This window comes from Bos taurus, chromosome 18 (genome assembly GCF_002263795.3).
Source record: "Bos taurus isolate L1 Dominette 01449 registration number 42190680 breed Hereford chromosome 18, ARS-UCD2.0, whole genome shotgun sequence".
Taxonomy (NCBI): Eukaryota; Metazoa; Chordata; class Mammalia; order Artiodactyla; family Bovidae; genus Bos; species Bos taurus.
Genome location: NC_037345.1, coordinates 7,738,515 through 7,754,896, shown reverse-complemented (window position 1 = coordinate 7,754,896; position 16,382 = coordinate 7,738,515). Strand labels below are relative to the sequence as shown.

At 43.7% G+C, this 16,382-nt stretch overlaps 1 protein-coding gene and 1 non-coding gene across 5 annotated transcripts; one reads left to right on the top strand and one right to left on the bottom strand.

Moving 5' to 3' along the window:
- Nucleotides 1-28: 28 nt before the first annotated feature.
- Nucleotides 29-16,190, top strand: C18H16orf46 (chromosome 18 C16orf46 homolog). 4 transcript variants are annotated; one of them, XM_024978888.2, is made up of 4 exons: nt 29-229; nt 6,738-6,985; nt 8,155-9,114; nt 15,792-16,190. In XM_024978888.2, exons 2-4 carry the CDS (start codon nt 6,776-6,778, stop codon nt 15,813-15,815), a joined length of 1,194 nt encoding a protein of 397 aa, XP_024834656.1. In that variant the 5' UTR covers nt 29-229; nt 6,738-6,775; the 3' UTR covers nt 15,816-16,190. The 4 variants fall into 4 exon arrangements, with proteins under 4 accessions (XP_024834656.1, XP_024834657.1, XP_005218466.1 ...); XM_024978889.2 differs by having other exon boundaries at nt 15,748-16,190; XM_005218409.5 differs by lacking the exon at nt 15,792-16,190 and having other exon boundaries at nt 30-229; nt 8,155-10,266.
- TRNAG-CCC (transfer RNA glycine (anticodon CCC)) lies at nt 5,551-5,623 on the bottom strand. The gene has a single exon. It is a non-coding gene; the product is annotated as a tRNA-Gly (tRNA).
- Nucleotides 16,191-16,382: the final 192 nt, after the last annotated feature.

Sequence of the window (16,382 nt, the reverse complement as noted above, 5' to 3'; positions counted from 1 at the left end):
ACCGCCCATCGCCCCGCCCCCAGCGCGTCTGTAACGCAGGGCAACCGCCCCTGTAGCCCGCCGGCGGGGACTAACCTGCCCGGGTCCTTCCACCCCGCTGGCCCCTCAGGAGGGTGTGAGCGGCCGGGCCGCTTCCCCGCCTCCGGGTCGAGGCCCCAGACTGCTCCACCGGCGGCAGAGCGAGACGCCTTGCCCAGTTGGGAAGGGAGCTGCCTTCTGAGGCGGGGAGGTAAAAGGAAGAGGAGAAGCTGGGCCTGGAGAGGAGTGGGCAGGGCCTGGGGGGGAGGGGTGCGGAGTGGGTGGGGCAGTGGGAGGAGCCGCTGAAAGGGCGGAGCCCTATGAGAGAGCGGCCCTTGGAGGAAGGGGTAGGGTTGGTGGGGGCGCCTCGCTGGAGGGCATAGCTATTGAAAGAAGGGGAGGCATCTTTTGTGGCCAGGTAGGATGCTGGAGGAAGGGAAGGGCCGAGAGGAGGAAGAAAGAAAGGTCTTGGAAGAAGGGTAGGGAGCCACGCTGTCAAGTGCCTGGGCTTTTGGAAACAGGTGGCAAGAGTTGCGTGTTTGAAGACTTGAATTTTCCTGTACATTGTATGCTGTGTGAGAGCTGGGAAGACTGGGGTTGCTTTACCATTTTACTACCCTTGCTAGGCAGAAGGAGAAGCGGGTGGCAGAGGATGGGATGGTCAAATAGCAACGACTACTCCATGGACATGAAAAGACCTCTGATGCTGGGAAAGATCGAAGGCAGGAGAAGGGGAGACAGAGGATGAGATGGTTGGATGGTATCACCGACTCGATGGACATGAGTTTGAGTAAACCACGGGAGTTGGTGATGGACAGGGAGGCCCGGAATACTGCAGTCCACGGGGTCGCAAAGAGTCGGACACGACTGAGCAACTGAACTGAACTGGGAGATAGTGGAGCGCGGAGGAGCCTGGCATGCTGCAGTCTATGGAGGGGTCACAAAGAGTCGACAGGACTTAGCAACTGAACAACCACCACCAGTGCTAATGAACACTTAATGAGTAATGAATGTGACTGGAAAAAGCAGAAGAGTTGGAGACTGGGATTGGAGTGAAATGTTCTGATAGGGAGGGATGGTTGTAGAAACTGTGCTTCTAGGAATCATTCTATGAATAATCAAAGCTGCTGTGCTCTGTGGGCATGTAAGAAGAATAAAGCACAGATAATTAACATGGTGGTTTAGTCACTAAGTTGTGTCGGACTCTTGTGACCCCATGGACTGTAGCCTGCCAGGCTCCTCTGTCCAAGGGATTCTCCAGGTGAGAATACTGGAGTGGGTTGCCATTTCCTTCTCCAGGGGATCTTCCTGACCCTGGAATCCAACCCAGGTCTCCTGCATTGCAGGCAAATTCTTTACCGACTGAGCTATGAGGTATAGGAATTGAGGGTAGCCATTTGTAGTCTGATTATAAGGATGAGTGATAGCAGAAATGTGGCAAAGATAATGGCAAAAAGAAAGAGTGCCCGCCTTCTTCAGTCAGTAAGATGTCTCAAATTCCTCTCTCATGCTTTAGCTCTCTGACTTCTGCTGCTGCTGCTCCTGCTGCTAGCCAAAGAAAACTCTCTGCTTTTAAGGGACACATATCATTAGATTTCCTGAAGAAGGGCATGGCAACCCACTCCAGTATCCTTGCCTGGGGAATCCCCATGGACAGAAGAGCCTGGTGGGCTACAGTCCATGGAGTCACAGAGTCAGACACGACTGAGTGACTAAGTACAGCACATCATTTAGATTAGGCCCCTCCCAGTAAACCAAGATTGTTTCCCTGTCATCGGGTCAACCAATTGGTACCCATAATTACATAGTCTTTTGAAGAATGGTCCTTGGGACTTACCTGGTGGTACAGTGAATAAGAATCTGCCTGCCAATACAAGAGACAGGGGTTTGATCTCTGGTCCAGGGAGATTCCACAAGCCACAGAGCAACTAAGCCCATGAACCACAATTACTGAGCCTGAGCTCTAAAGCCGGTAAACCACAACTACTGAGCCCTTGTGCTGCAGTTTCTGAAGTGCATGTGCCCAAGTGTGTGTATTACTGTTGTTGTTGTTTAGGTGCAAAGTCGTGTCCAACTCTTTTGCCAACTGTGATGGCAAAATATGATGGCAGATGTGGGGAATCACTGGCTTTTAGGTACTTCTGCCTAGAAGTGACTCATGATTTCAGTCCTGTTATTAGCCGAAATAAGTCACAAGGCACTGCTTAACTTCAAGGAGAAATGTAGATAATGCTTCTCTATCTCCAAAAGGAAAAGGAAGAAAGATTTGGGGGACCAATAGTAGCATCTTGGTACCACACTGGTCTGGTATCATCAGAGGTGATGTACGAAGCAAATGACCTTTACGTATATTATAAATGTCACTACCTAAAATAAGAACATTTGTGGTCTTTAAAAATAGAGTCCAGGGGCTATGGGAATGGAAAAGTCCTAGATTTGGGGACAGAGGATGAGATGGTTGGATGGCATCACTGACTCAATGGACATGGGTTTGAGCAAACTCCAGGAGATAGTGGAGGATGGAGAAGCCTGGCGTGCTGCAGTCCATGGGGTCGCAAAGAGTCAGACACGACTTAGCAACTGAAGATAAAACTAAAACATTATAATTATTTTCTTAAAACTGTTTTCAGTTTTCTAGATTCAGAAACATTTATGAAAATACAAAATACAAGGTCCAAGAATAGATAGACAATCTCAAAGAAGTTGGAGGAGTAACTGTTGAATATCAAGATATGAATCTGGAGCAGGATAATTGAGGGATTGGGGCAGGAGGAGAAGGGGACGACAGAGGATGAGATGGCTGGATGGCATCACTGACTCGATGGATGTGAGTCTCAGTGAACTCCAGGAGTTGGTGATGGACAGGGAGGCCTGGTGTGCTGCGATTCATGGGGTCACAAAGAGTCGGACATGACTGAGCGACTGATCTGATCTCTGATAGGAATCAATATGATATTGGTGAATGGAGAGACACAGGTCAATGGGCCAGAATAGGGTGTTCTAAAATATACCCAAATAAATATCAGTTCAGTTGCTCAGTTGTGTCCGAGTCTTTGCAACCCCATGAATTGCAGCATGCCAGGCTTTCCCTGTCCATCACCAACCCCCGGAGTTTACCCAGACTCATATCCATTGAGTCGGTGATGCCATCCAACCATCTCATCCTCTGTCGTCCCCTTCTTCTCCTGCCTTCAATCTTTCCCAGGATCAGAGTCTTTTCAAATGAGTCAGCTCTTCACATCAGGTGGCCAAAGTATTGGAGTTTCAGCTTCAATATCAGTCCTTCCAATGAACACTCAGGACTGATCTCCTTTAAGATGGACTGGTTGGATCTCCTTGCAGTCCAAGGGACTCTCAAGAGTCTTCTCCAACACCACAGTTCAAAAGCATCAATTCTTTGGCAATCAGCTTTCTTTATAGTCCAGCTCTCACAGCCATACATGACTACTGGAGAAACCATTGCCTTGACTAGACAGACCTTTGTTGGCAAAGTAATGTCTTTGTTTTTGAATATGCTGTCTAGGTTGGTCATAACTTTTCTTCCAAGGAGTAAGCGTCTTAATTTCATGGCTGCAGTCACCATCTGCAGTGATTTTGGAGCCCAGAAAAATAAAGTCTGACACTGTTTCCACTGTTTCCCCATCTATTTCCCATGAAGTAATGGGACCGGATGCCATGATCTTCATTTTCTGAATGTTGAGCTTTAAGCCTACTTTTTCACTCTCCTCTTTCACTTGCATCAAGAGGCTCTTTAGTTCTTCTTCACTTTCTGCCATAAGGGTGGTGTCATCTGCATGTCTGAGGTTATTGATATTTCTCTTGCCAAATAAACATAGCCAATTGATTTTTGACCAAAAAAAAAAAAAATTAAATGCAGGAAGAATAATCTTTGAACAAGAATGTTGCAACCACTGGCTGTTTATATTCAAAAACTTAATTCAAAATGGATCATAGACCTAAATATAAACCATAAAACTATATAACTTTGAAAATTAAATACAGAAAATCTTTATGACCTGTGGTTAGGCAAAGTGTTATTAGACATGACACCAAAAACATAATCCATTAAAAACAAAACCAAACCCACATATGATAAAACTGGTCCTCATTTTAACTTTTATACAACATATCTGTAAGAGTAGCAACAGAAGATAATGTCCTTTCTCTGGCCTCTGCTGTAATATTGGTGTGTCTTTGCCACTGACCAGTGGAGAAGGCAATGGCACCCCACTCCAGTACTCTTGTCTGGAAAATCCCATGGACGGAGGATCCTGGTAGGCTGCAGTCCATGGGTCACTAAGAGTCGGACACGACTGAGCGACTTCACTTTGACTTTTCACTTTCATGCATTGGAGAAGGAAATGGCAACCCACTCCAGTATTCTTGCCTGGAGAATCCCAGGGACAACGGGCCTGGTGGGCTGCCATCTATAGGGTTGCACAGAGTTGGACACGACTGAAGCGACTTAGCAGCAGCAGCAGCAGTGGTAATGAAGTCTTTGTTCCTTTCAGGAGCAGGGCAGTTCGTATTCTAAGTTACAGATTGGTTAGGGTGTCAAAGCTCCATTGAGTTTGCCAGATGTCTAACAAAGAGGCATTTGGTAGTCTCTGTACTTCTCAGTTCATTAACAAATGACATCATCACAACGTGGGGTTGGAGATCCTAAAGGTAATGTCTGTGTTTTTTCTTTTCCTCCTGCATTTCCAATGCCTTCTTTTGTATTCAGTAAATTCAATGAGAAGGCCTTGAGTCCTTTCACTTAAAGAATAATTGGCCAGTTATTTATGGAGTGTCTCCAAATCTTCCCCTGTGGCTCAGCTGGTAAAGACTCCACCTATAATGAGTGAATCCTGGGTTCAATCCCTGGGTTGGGAAGATCCCTTGGAGAAGGGAAAGGCTACCCACTCCAGTATTCTGGCCTAGAGAATTCCATGGACTGTATAGCCCATGGGGTCACAAAGAGTCAGACACAACTGAGGAACTTTCACTTTTCCAAATCATCTTCATAAACTATATTCTCCAATTTTTTTCTGAGTTTTTTTCCTACCTTTTGGTACATCTCTTTAAATAAGTCCCTGTTCAAGGTCTTTACCCCAATTAAATTATCCAAACCATGAAATCTGTTCTTTGATACATTTATTCAGTTTGCTTAAGATCAAAATTCATGCTTTGCTCACCTCCACTGTTATCCTGTTTTATTTCTTGAACCATTCTGTTAACATGATGGCTTGAAAAAAAAAACACATTTTATTATGTAAAATTTCACAGTGACCCAAAAGTACAGTGAATAGTGCAGTTAACCTCAATGTCCTCATACTCTTCTACAACAAACAGAATTTGTGGCTTTTTTTATTTCCTTGTTCTCTAACCACAACCAACCACCCCCACCCCCTTGCAGGATTATTTTGAAGCAAATCATGATGACTTATGTTCAATTGGTAAAATAGTAAGCTATTTTACAGGCTTTTGAAAAAAATTATTTATCTATTTATTTGGCTGTGCCAGGTCTTAGTTACAACATGTGGGATCCAACTCCCTGACCAGGGATTGAACCCAGGCTCCCTGCATTGGGAGTACAGAGTCTTAGCCACTGGACCACCAGGGAAGGCCCCTATTTACAGGGTTTTTTGCTGATCATTTTCTTCCATTGCTGTTTAAATGCTACTAGAAAAGATATTTTCTGTATCACACTGAATTTCCCATAGGCTCTGTTTCTTAGAGTCTCACTCATCTTTTTTTAATTTTCATTCATCTTCTTTATTTCATTTCTAAATATCTTAAGTTCCTTTGGCCTTTTCATCTTGAAAAGGATCAGCTTTTCTTTGGGTTTATTCTTGTTTATCCAGACATGTACTTTCGGGGCTTGCTTGGACCTCAGTCAACATTTTTTTCTTTGTACATTTTTTGGTTCTAGCCACTTCAATAGCGTATGTCATATAATTTAATATCTTCTGGCATACATGTGTGTGCCTTCCTGCTTTGTACTCCAAATCCAATTTTCTAGTTGCATCTGCAAATGCATTTTCCCATGGGAGCATTTTCACTGTGATCCTTGTGTTTCCTTGATGTGATTTTCTAAGAAACATATGGATTTTGATGTATGTTTTATACCAGTGATTCTTAAACCAAATCAGATTGTAAAGCTCTGTGGAAGCCCAGAAGTGGAAGAACACGAGCTCTGATTTACTTTAAATCTATAAACAAGGCATAATTTTACCATCAGAAAATCAGTATTACACCACTGCAGATTTTTGCATTCCAAATAGAAGGAAAACTGCATGTAATTGGTAAGAAATCACATAGCCACCCTTTTAGTTGACCTTTGATTGCTTTTTGCACATTTCTATTTGTCATCTCTTACATGAGTTTGGAAGATAAGAATGGACAATTAATCTTTTTTCTTTTAAATAAATCCAGGTGTTTTATTTGTTTTTTGCCACACTATTCTGCATTCGGGATCTTAGTTCCCTGATCAGGGATAGAACCCATACCCCCTGCAGTGGAAGCACCAGGGAAGTCCTAAATCCATAAGTCTTTGAAATTAGCCTTATATTTTATATTTTATAATGTCAATAGTTGGCAATGGATGGTTTCATAATATTTCTTCTGTCTATTCCTGAACGTGTCTTGACGATGTTTCACCTGAGTTATTGAATTGGTTTTTTAAAAGAAACAAAGCAGTATTAAAAGCTAAGTTCCATTTGCATTTTAAACCACAGGAAGAAGATGTTAAAGACTTTAAGCAACCATCACAGTAATGGATTTCGGTCACAAAAATGAGACTGAATTAGAAAATAGTGAAAATTATGAAATTGAAAGCACAGAAGAAACTGAATTAATCTATACTTGTCCAGATGAAAGAAGTGAAAAGAATCATGTTTGTTGTCTTCTCAATATCAGTGACATTACACTTGAACAAGATAAAAAAGCCAAAGAGTTTGTCATTGGAACTGGATGGGAAGAAGCAGTGAGTATTTTCTTGAGTTAGGTCTTGTGCATGTTAGGGTTTTGATACAAGCCTTTTACTATTTTCATAAATAGTTACTGTTGCCAAAAAAAAAATGTGTAAGCAAGGAACAGAAACCTCTGAAACAGAGGTAGAATATTAATGATGATAATAGCAGTACCTTTTATTGAGTATTTATGACCATTCTGTATGGTCATAAATACTAAATACACAGTACTAAATGCTTCACATACATCAATTCATTCACCCTCTCAGGTGTTATGAATAGCCTCACTTTTTGGAAAAGGAAACCAAAGCACCAAAAATGAAATGTGTCAAAATCTCCCAGGCGGTGGTCAAGGCAGGAGCTTGAACTGAGCTTTTCTGGACTCCAGAACACAATTCCCTTAACTCAAGCTACTTAACTTAACTCCTGCTACTTAACTCCCCAGGAGACCAGAGATTTCTATCCTGGTGGTTCTATGCAGAATCCTGTGGTTTATTCTTAAACTATTCTTAGAATCAATAATGAAATATAAGGGAATTGGTCTGATTGCTTGGCAGTGTCACAGCTAGGGCTGGGAGGGGAGAGGGGTGTCTCTGGATGTACTGGGGTTGAGGCTGGGGTGCTGCTCCACATTGTAGAATGCTCGGGGTGGCTCCCACCACAGGAGATGCTCCAGCCCTGTCTCAGTTCGGGCTGCTAGAAGAGAATACTGTAGGCTGGGCAGCTTAAGCAGCAGACATTTATTTCTTACAGTTTGGGAGGAATGTTCGAGATCTGGGTGCCAACATGGTCGGTTTCTTGGTGGGAACCGTTTTTTTGGTTATATCCTCACACAGCCTTCTTTGGTGCAGGCAAGCGCAGAGAGCCTGCAGTACAAGAAAGCCTGGCAGGCGGGACAAGTATGGTTTTGATTTTATTTTAATAGTTCTGAATTTATTTTAATACACATCTAAAAATATATATAGTCAGCACATCAGTGTGCTGATAGATACTATCGCTTAGTATTTTAGTCTTTACAAATACTATTACAAATACTATGGCGTAGTAGGAGGCTAAACTAAGCATGAAAAGTTAAATTAAGTCAATCCGAAGAAAAATATTGATTCAAATAGGAGAGTCAAAATGGGGATGTGTCCACAGTGGGGGCAGCTAGGCTGAGAGTAACACACTGCTTTATCTGCAGGTCCGAGGCTGGGGACAGATTTCTCCAACTGCCTGCATCTGGCCCAGGAAGAAGCTTAAGAAGGCGAGGGTGGGAGAAAGTGCCAGCAGCTGCTTACTCTGTGTCAATCTCTCCCATGGGAGCCTGGAGGCCAGGCCTCAGTCAGAGGGCGGGAAGTTGGAGTCTGGGGCTTCAGCTCCAGCTCCAGCCGAGGCAGGCCCAGAGAAGGATGGAGGCAGCCTCTCCCAGACCCCAGGCATCCCCCCAGGCTCCACTACGACCTCCAGGGAAGTTAACAAAATCTGCTTTCCCACCTACAGTCAGGGAGAGAAGAAAAGTCTGCAAATAAAGGAGTTCATTTGGTGCCTGGAAGACTGGGCCACCCCGGAGACCGTTAGGGGCAAGGACCCCAGAAGGCCCTGGAGAGGCACCGACAGAATTCTCCCCGCCTCAGACTCCCTGACTTCCAAAGCCCTTTTAGTCCTCCCTCCCTTGAAGTCTTCGCCCCCAGATGGCTTGGATGTTCTGGGTAAGAAGACTAAGAACTTTTTCTTGCGGCCAGAAGAGAAGGGGCTGAGTGTGGAAAAGGATGAGTGTGTGGCTTATGCCTATGGAGTGAAAGCGGTTGATGGGGCAGGCGAAAAGCAGCCCACTGAGCTGGCCAGGCACCACAGAGTCAAGGACATGCAGCCTTTCCTCACCCCGGTGGCCCGGACGCCCCTGCTGCCCGAGCCTGAGCCCTGCTGCCTGCACTGGTCCCGCCTGCCTGAGAAAAACCTGCTGTGCCCTCCCTGCTATCTTGCCACCTTCCAGCTTTTGCAGAAACAAGGAGCGAGGAACTACAAAGCCAGACTCAAAGCCAGGGAGCCCAGACCTCCCATGAAAACCCCAAAGCGCGTCCTCACAGAGGCCAAGCAGGAAAACAGGCCCCAAATGTTGGAGACCAAAGTGTTCTCAAGACCTCTCTTGCCGTCCCTCACAGTGAGCAGAGTTGTTATTCCCATTTCCACTCACAGACTCCTTTGAGCTGCTACAATATAATTCCCTGGGAACAAGCAGCGTCTGAACATGGTTCATCTTCTCTCCCCTGTCTCCCTTCTGCCCCACCCCAGTCTCTTTCTCTTTCTCCTTCTCCTCTTCATCTCGCACACTCTTCTCTCCCTCTCTCCCCTGGTCCTTTTTTGGTGGTAGATCAGGGACAGCTGAACCTCATAGTACGGATTTTGATGTACTCTCAAAACCTCCACATTTTGGTGTTACCTGCTTCTGTTGCTTAGCCATTTACAAAACGCACACTGGTTGTGCCAGTCTCAGCCTCAGCCTGGCTTATCTGTGCCCTGGAAGACAAGCGGATGGTGGGGAAGCAGGTCAGCCCCTGAACCCCAGTGCTTCAAGCCAGGCGTCCTGGGCTTATTGAGACCAAATCGTTCCCTGATCCTTTGAACCTGGCAGATGGTCTATCAGTTACCACATTTTCTCTTGCAACAGAGATCTGCTTTAATTGAAACAGTGTTGTAAGATAAAATTCCAGCCTGTGTCCAGATGAATTTCCTGTGTCCAGGGTGGCATATCCTTATATTGATATTGGATGGATGGATGTGCCATATCCATTGTATCTTATGTGTCCCAGATTTCATATACTTAGAGCCTCATGTTAGTCTGTGTCTGGGAGGTTTTGGCTACCTTTCTACAAAATTCATCGTGAGAGGCAGGTTGAGAATAATTATTATTTTTTAAATGTCACTGTGATTATTGTTAGCACACATGCTTCTTCAAGTCTTACATCTACTATTTGGGAACTTGACATCCCCAGACAGAGTTATGGGATGGAGGTGTGACTTTCTTCCTTCTTCCATCTTTCCTACCCCCTCATTTTACTCCAGTGCACATTTCCTGAAGTTGTGTATAAATTAAACGTTTGTAAATAAGTTATATTTTAAATGTGAAGTGACAATGCTATGCAGAGAGATGCTGTGAAGAACAATTTTGTAATGTGAAAAGCCATTTAGCTGCTCTGTAATTATATAGTTTGCATTTGCTTAAAGTATATTATACTTGAACTGTAGGCTTTCCATTTCCTAAGTGATGGGCAGACAGAATATATGGCTATTTGTAAACATCTGCTTTCCATAACTGGTCTTTGTAATGTCTTGTCTGTTTAAGTTTAGTTTTGTTGGTTTGTCTTTACAAAACACCAGAAATGCAGGAATGATTACAGTACAATAGTCATTTAAAGGTGTATTTTGCCTTTTGAGGTTGGACACTTTACAGACTAGAAGCACTTTTCAGGTTCTACTCACCCTTTCTCGTCTGAATGAAGAAACCATCTGAATTCACGTCCAAGAAGAGGTCCCGATTTCCCCCCGTGTCTGCACACTGGGGGTGTCGGACCCAGTGCTGCTTGAGCACTGTCCAGCTCTGGCAACCTGCCTACCTGAGTCAGTGGTTTTTTCCAAGTCCTTCTTTGTAGGCTGCAGAATAATGAATAAGCTCACTGTGTATACACCTGTCAAAGTGTTTGCTTGGGAGGGAAAAGTATCTACCAGTATGAACGAGGGACAGAGCGCACTTGCTCAGCCCAGGGCTACTTACCAGTTGAGATCTTGCCACAGTTTGAACTGATACAAGTGACAACAGAAAGAACTTTTTTTTTTTCTTAAGAAAAACTCACTTCTTGAGATAAGGGTTATATATTCTATACCTTTGGGGATAAACATATAATAATTTAGAATTGAGATTTAGTTAAAGGTTTGTTGTTGTTCAGTCATGTTCGACTCTTTGCCACCCCGTGTTGGTTTTAGTATCTTAAAATTTTTTTTTTAATCAACTAGTTTTTTTTTTAATTATGAAAGTGTCTATTTCTTTAGGTAATTATTCAAATACCTGATAAAGTCCCTCTAGTATCTTATTTGTGTTGGCCGAGGAAGTTTGGCTTGCTTCTCTGGACAAAGTCACTTTAGGCCTTGTCCCAGTTTTTAGTCAGATTAAATCAGGACGTTCAAACTGGTCTTTGATATCCTAGTCTATCTAGATAAATGCTAAATGTTTACTAGAATGCAATAACAAAAATCTAGGCCAGTAACAAAAATCCTTCCATTTTAAGGAGTCAACATGTTATAATTCAGTCCCAGTCACCCTCTTCCTACCTCCAGGTGATGACCTCAAATTAAGTTTTGGTTCTTATGTGTTGTTGTTAGTCCCTCAGTTGTGTCCAACTCTTTGCCACCCCCTGAACTGTAGCCTGCCAGGCTCTTCTGTCTGTGGAATTCTCCAGCGAGAATACTAGAGTGGGTTGCCATTCCCTGCTCCAGGGGATCTTCCAGACCCAGGGATCGATTCTCAAGCCAAACATGGAGGGCTCTGTGTTTCATCTTTTATTCTGTTAATTTGTATCATTAGTAAAACTTTCCAAACTCCTATTTTTCTGGAAATTTAAAAAATCACCAAGTGGAAGTGTGGCTGCTCCCAACACAGGGCTCCTCTGCAGAGCCTCACCTCCTAGGGGAGGCCACACTGAGTTCTGGGAGTGCTGCTGAGCAAGTGCCGGGCCGGAGGGACTGGACACCTGGGAGAGTGTAGATCTGACAGTGATGGGGTGACAAGGGCGAGGGGAAGATTAAGTCAGAATAAGACCCGGCAATGTTTGGACAAGTATGGCGAGCTTTGGCTACTCGAGGAGACTTCCTCTCATTTTTAGCTTTGTTCTTTTTAGTCTGGACTAGATCTACTTTGCTTTCAATCTCTCCCTCTCCTAAGTGCTGGAGCCCCAGCCCATCTCTATGCAGGCTCCCCCGGCTGGCCAAGCAGGCTGAGCTGCACAATTGGAGTCCTCACACCTGGGACTTTTTGGGGTGTCTGGGCTTGGGTTCAAGTGCAGCCTTGGTGCTGCGGTTTAGGGGCTCCTGAGAAGCCAGATGAGGAAGAAACAGGGGCTCCCGTGGCTGTGGGCAGACAAGAGAGTTTGCTGGTACCACAGGCAACACTCACCCACTGTCTGCCAGGCTAACTGCGGCCCTGGAGCCAGGAGAGGTTCTGTGCCATGCCCTTGAGGCCCAGGCTAAACTCTGACCCGAGTACCACTAACCCATCACGTGACACAATAATTCCACTTGAATTGGCAAGGCACTATTCTAAGTGTTGAGAGCTTCTTCTGGGTATTGCCTCCTTTTATCCTGAGCAAATTCATGAGGCTCAGGGCTCATTTTCTCCTGTGACCCAAGAAGAAACTCATCAACAGAGTTTGGGTTCAGGTGTGCAGCTTGGGCATCTGAAGGTGCCAACTTATCTCCAAGGTGAAGAAACAGCTGGAGTGCTGGGTGGAAAGAATCATGTAGGGCAAGGAAGGAGGACTTAGGAATGTCTTTCCTTCCTGTTAGATGGGAATAATTTCAGACACAGGATGTGGTGAAGACGAGGAGGTAATGTATGTAAAACGCTCACAGAGATTTGTGGTTTTCCAGAATGTCGTGATTGGATCAAATACAGATAGCTGGATCATTTCCCTTTAATGAATGCCTGGCTGTTCAGAATCATTTAGAAATCCTGTGGGCATGGCCAGTTGTCATGTGGACTCTTTAAAAAGCTCACCTCCCTAACTTGTCAACTTCGGGGTCCTTGGTTGGGATGCCTGTCCATCAGTTCATGGGCCATCTTCATTGCCTGGCCCTTCTTCTCATTCTGTTTTGCCTGAATTTCCACCGCAGCAGTCTAAACATGATTGCTCTCCAGACTTATGCCATGTCTCTCAGACTGGTGGTGTGTCATCCTGAGGTGTTACAGCAAAAAATTTACTTCTCAAGTTTAATCTAGCAGATCAAAGCTATTGTATATCTTCCTGAACACAGTCTAAAGTAACTCAATAACTAAAACTAGCACCATCATCTTTTTTTTCCCTAGGAGCTGAAAACTAGACATTTTTAAATTGACTCTGTCCTATAAAATGAGGGGTTAGGGACTTCCCTGATGTTCCAGTGGTTAAGACCCTGTGCTTCCAGTGCAGGGGAATTCAGGTTCGATTCCTGGTCAGGGGGAAAAATTGAGGGAATTAATACCTAAGGTACTTCCTGATTCTGTCATTTTAGTGAAGTTAACTTGCCTGTAAACATCACTGCTGCTACTGCTAAGTTGCTTCAGTCATCTCCGACTCTGTGCGACCCCAGAGACAACAGCCCACCAGGCTCCCCCGTCCCTGGGATTCTCCAGGCAAGAACACTGGAGTGGGTTGCCATTTCCTTCTCCAATGCATGAAAGTGAAAAGTCAAAGTGAAGTCACTCAGTTGTGTCCAACTCTTAGCGATCTCATGGACTGCAGCCTACCAGGCTCCTCCATCCATGGGTTTTCCAGGCAAGAGTACTGGAGTCAGGTGCCATTGCCTTCTCCGAGTAAACATTACTAGACACTCAAAATGTGAACAGTTCTTTCTGTCAGATTTGTGATCAGATTGACTCTGGATGCTGGCTCTTGTAGTGTAAAATCTAAGTGAATTTCAATTTCTACATTTCAAAAGTTGCTTACAGTAGAAGTCCTAAAAGAGACTTTTTTTTTTTTTTTTTACGTAAGACCCAGGTGGCTCAGTGGTAAAGAACCCTCCTTAATGCAGGAGATGCAAGAGATGTGGGCTCGCTCCCTGGGTAGATCCCCTGGAGGAGGAAACGGCAACCCACTCCAGTGTTCTTGCCTGGGAAATCCCATGGACAGAGGAGCCTACAGTCCGTGGGGTTGCAAAGAGATATAACTAAGCACCCACCAGAACTCAACTTTTCTAATACATCCTTTCTAAACAGCATACACGCTTTATTTTATTTTAGACCATGCTGGGTCTTCGTTGCTGGGTGCGGACTTTCTCTAGTTGCGGCAAGTAGGGGCTTCTCATTGCTGTGGCTTCTTTTGTTGAAGAGCACGGGCTCTAGGGTGGGTGTGCTTCAGTAGTTGCTGCACACGGGCTCAGTAGTTGTGGCGCATGGGCTTAGTTGCCCCGAGGCATCTGGGATCTTCCTAGGCCAGGGATCACACTGCAATATACACACTTCTTAAAGATTTCAGTGGCCGAGCATCTTTGGAAATAAGCATTGCATCCACAGCAATGCTTAAAGTTCCACCTCACCAACCGGCCCTATCCCTTGGGCAGGACTTTTCAACCTTGGCACTACTGGCATTAGGGATGGGTAGTTCTTTGTGTGGGGTTGTTTTGTGCATAAAGGGAAACAGCAGCATTTCTGGCCTCTATGCACTAGATGCCAATGGTCCCCTCACAGTTGTGACAATCAAGAATGTCTTTAGACATTGCCAAGTGCCACAAGGGCCCAGGTGAGAATAGGTGCTTTAGGGAATTAATCATCTAGAATCCAATACCTGTTTGCAGCTTCTCTGACAGCTCTGCTTTCTGCTCCAGAGTGAGCAGAAGCCTTGGCACAGAGGCAAAGGGCATGTGGGATTAGTTCCGCCTGCCTCATCCTGGGCAGCACGAGTGCTCTTGGCTTTGACCTGGTCCCTCAGGGCCTCCTGGGGACACCTGCTCCATTTCCCTCCAGGCCTGCTTTTCTCTGGGACCATTTCTCTCAGAGTTAACAGTAGGGCTCATTTAGTCAGAGCCAGGGACAGCTGTAGGCATAATCTGATTCTCTTTAGGAGAATGTGCATTATTTTCGCAAGGTTTTCAAGAAAATTCTAAGATGCTAAATTGATGTGTTTACATTTAATGGCATAATTCAGAATTCTCTACTTTTCAACCAGTACTCTCCTCACATTCACTGCACTAAATCAGTGTGAATACTGAGAGGCAGCCCAGTATGTATGACCCTCCTTAATAGCCACTGGAAAATTGATACTTTATATATGTGAAAATGGCTTTTTTCCTCCCATTTGGCTCAAACTACAAGCCTTGCTTCCCTATGTATCTTAAAATGAAACAACTTCTCACTTACTTAAACTTGAGGAGTGCTAACTTGAAGATATAACATAAAGTAGCCTTATTTCCAGCAACACAGGAGGGTTAGGACTATTAACTGTAAAATGTGAAAGAACTGTTAGCAATTTCATTTAACATCTGCATGTGCTCTGAAGAGAAGTAGAAATCTAACAAGATAAAAACCACTGGTCCCGATATTGTTCATGACTCTGCTCGGGCTCTGTTTTGTGGCCATTCACCAAATCCTCATGATGGACTTTTCTAATGTAATCCCAGGAAAATGGAATGTTAGGGAGATACCATTATAGTAGCTAATGGGAGAACTTGAAATCTGAAAACTTACTCCTTAGACACATATGTCATCAGAGAAATGGGATTTAAACGGTTCTAAAATATACCATATCTTACCAAAAGGAAAGGTGAAGAAAAAAAAAGATACCAGCCTACAACTCATTAATAAGTACTAGACTCTCAAATATAGCTAAACAAAAACTATTACCACAAACTGAACTAAGACAATATAAACAGTTCCTAAAATATCATTTGCCAAAGTTTGGATGGCTTCTCAAAAAGCAAACTATAAAATCTTAAGTTTTGAGAGCTCACTTTTTAAATAGGGAAGTCTTTAAGGAGCATTTTAAGGTTAGATATCCTTTTGTGGTAAGTTAACTCAGATGCACTGACTTCTGCCAAATTTTTATTGCAGCACAAGCTCTACATTTTCTGAAGTCACTAAATTTCTCATTACAGCACAGGAAAAAGAAGATAAAGTAGGAGAAGTATCAGTTTCAAATTCAGCCCTAAGCAGCAACATTTTTGAGATGCAATCATAAAACCAAATATTTCACCCGGGACAAGGAAAAAGCAGTGGATCATCAGAAAACAGAGTAAAAAGCTGCAAGAAGATGTGAAAAAAAAAAAGAAAAGCAGTGAGAAGATGCCAAGCTTGGAACAAGGTCTTATTGACACATACTATGCTAATCTCACTTCTTTAGGCTAAAAAAAAAAAAAAAGTCTTTGTTCACATAGGTAATATATACATCTTTCAGAATTTATGGAGATAAATTTTTTAAAAAATATTTTTTTATTTTCTGAAATATTTGACTGTTTCAATGATAAACTAAAAGTTATAAATTCTGTTGTTTCTTCTTTGTAGTCTTTATGTCCTGTAATATTAACTTGCTAGATGGTGAAGGAACCAAGTTAATGGAAGGGCCTTGATAATGAGTTTCTCATGTGACAATCTTTGCTATTTCTGATTTTGTGGATTTAGAACAAAGTTACAAATGTGTTTATTAATTAGTAAGGCAATATATAGATTTACATGTTTCCCCCTCAAGT

Coding starts and splice junctions, on each gene's coding strand:
- C18H16orf46 (XM_005218409.5), top strand. CDS start 6,776: ATGGATTTCGGTCACAAAAATGAGACTGAATTAGAAAATAGTGAAAAT. Junction 6,986..8,154: donor GAACTGGATGGGAAGAAGCA/GTGAGTATTTTC, acceptor CTTTATCTGCAG/GTCCGAGGCTGGGGACAGAT.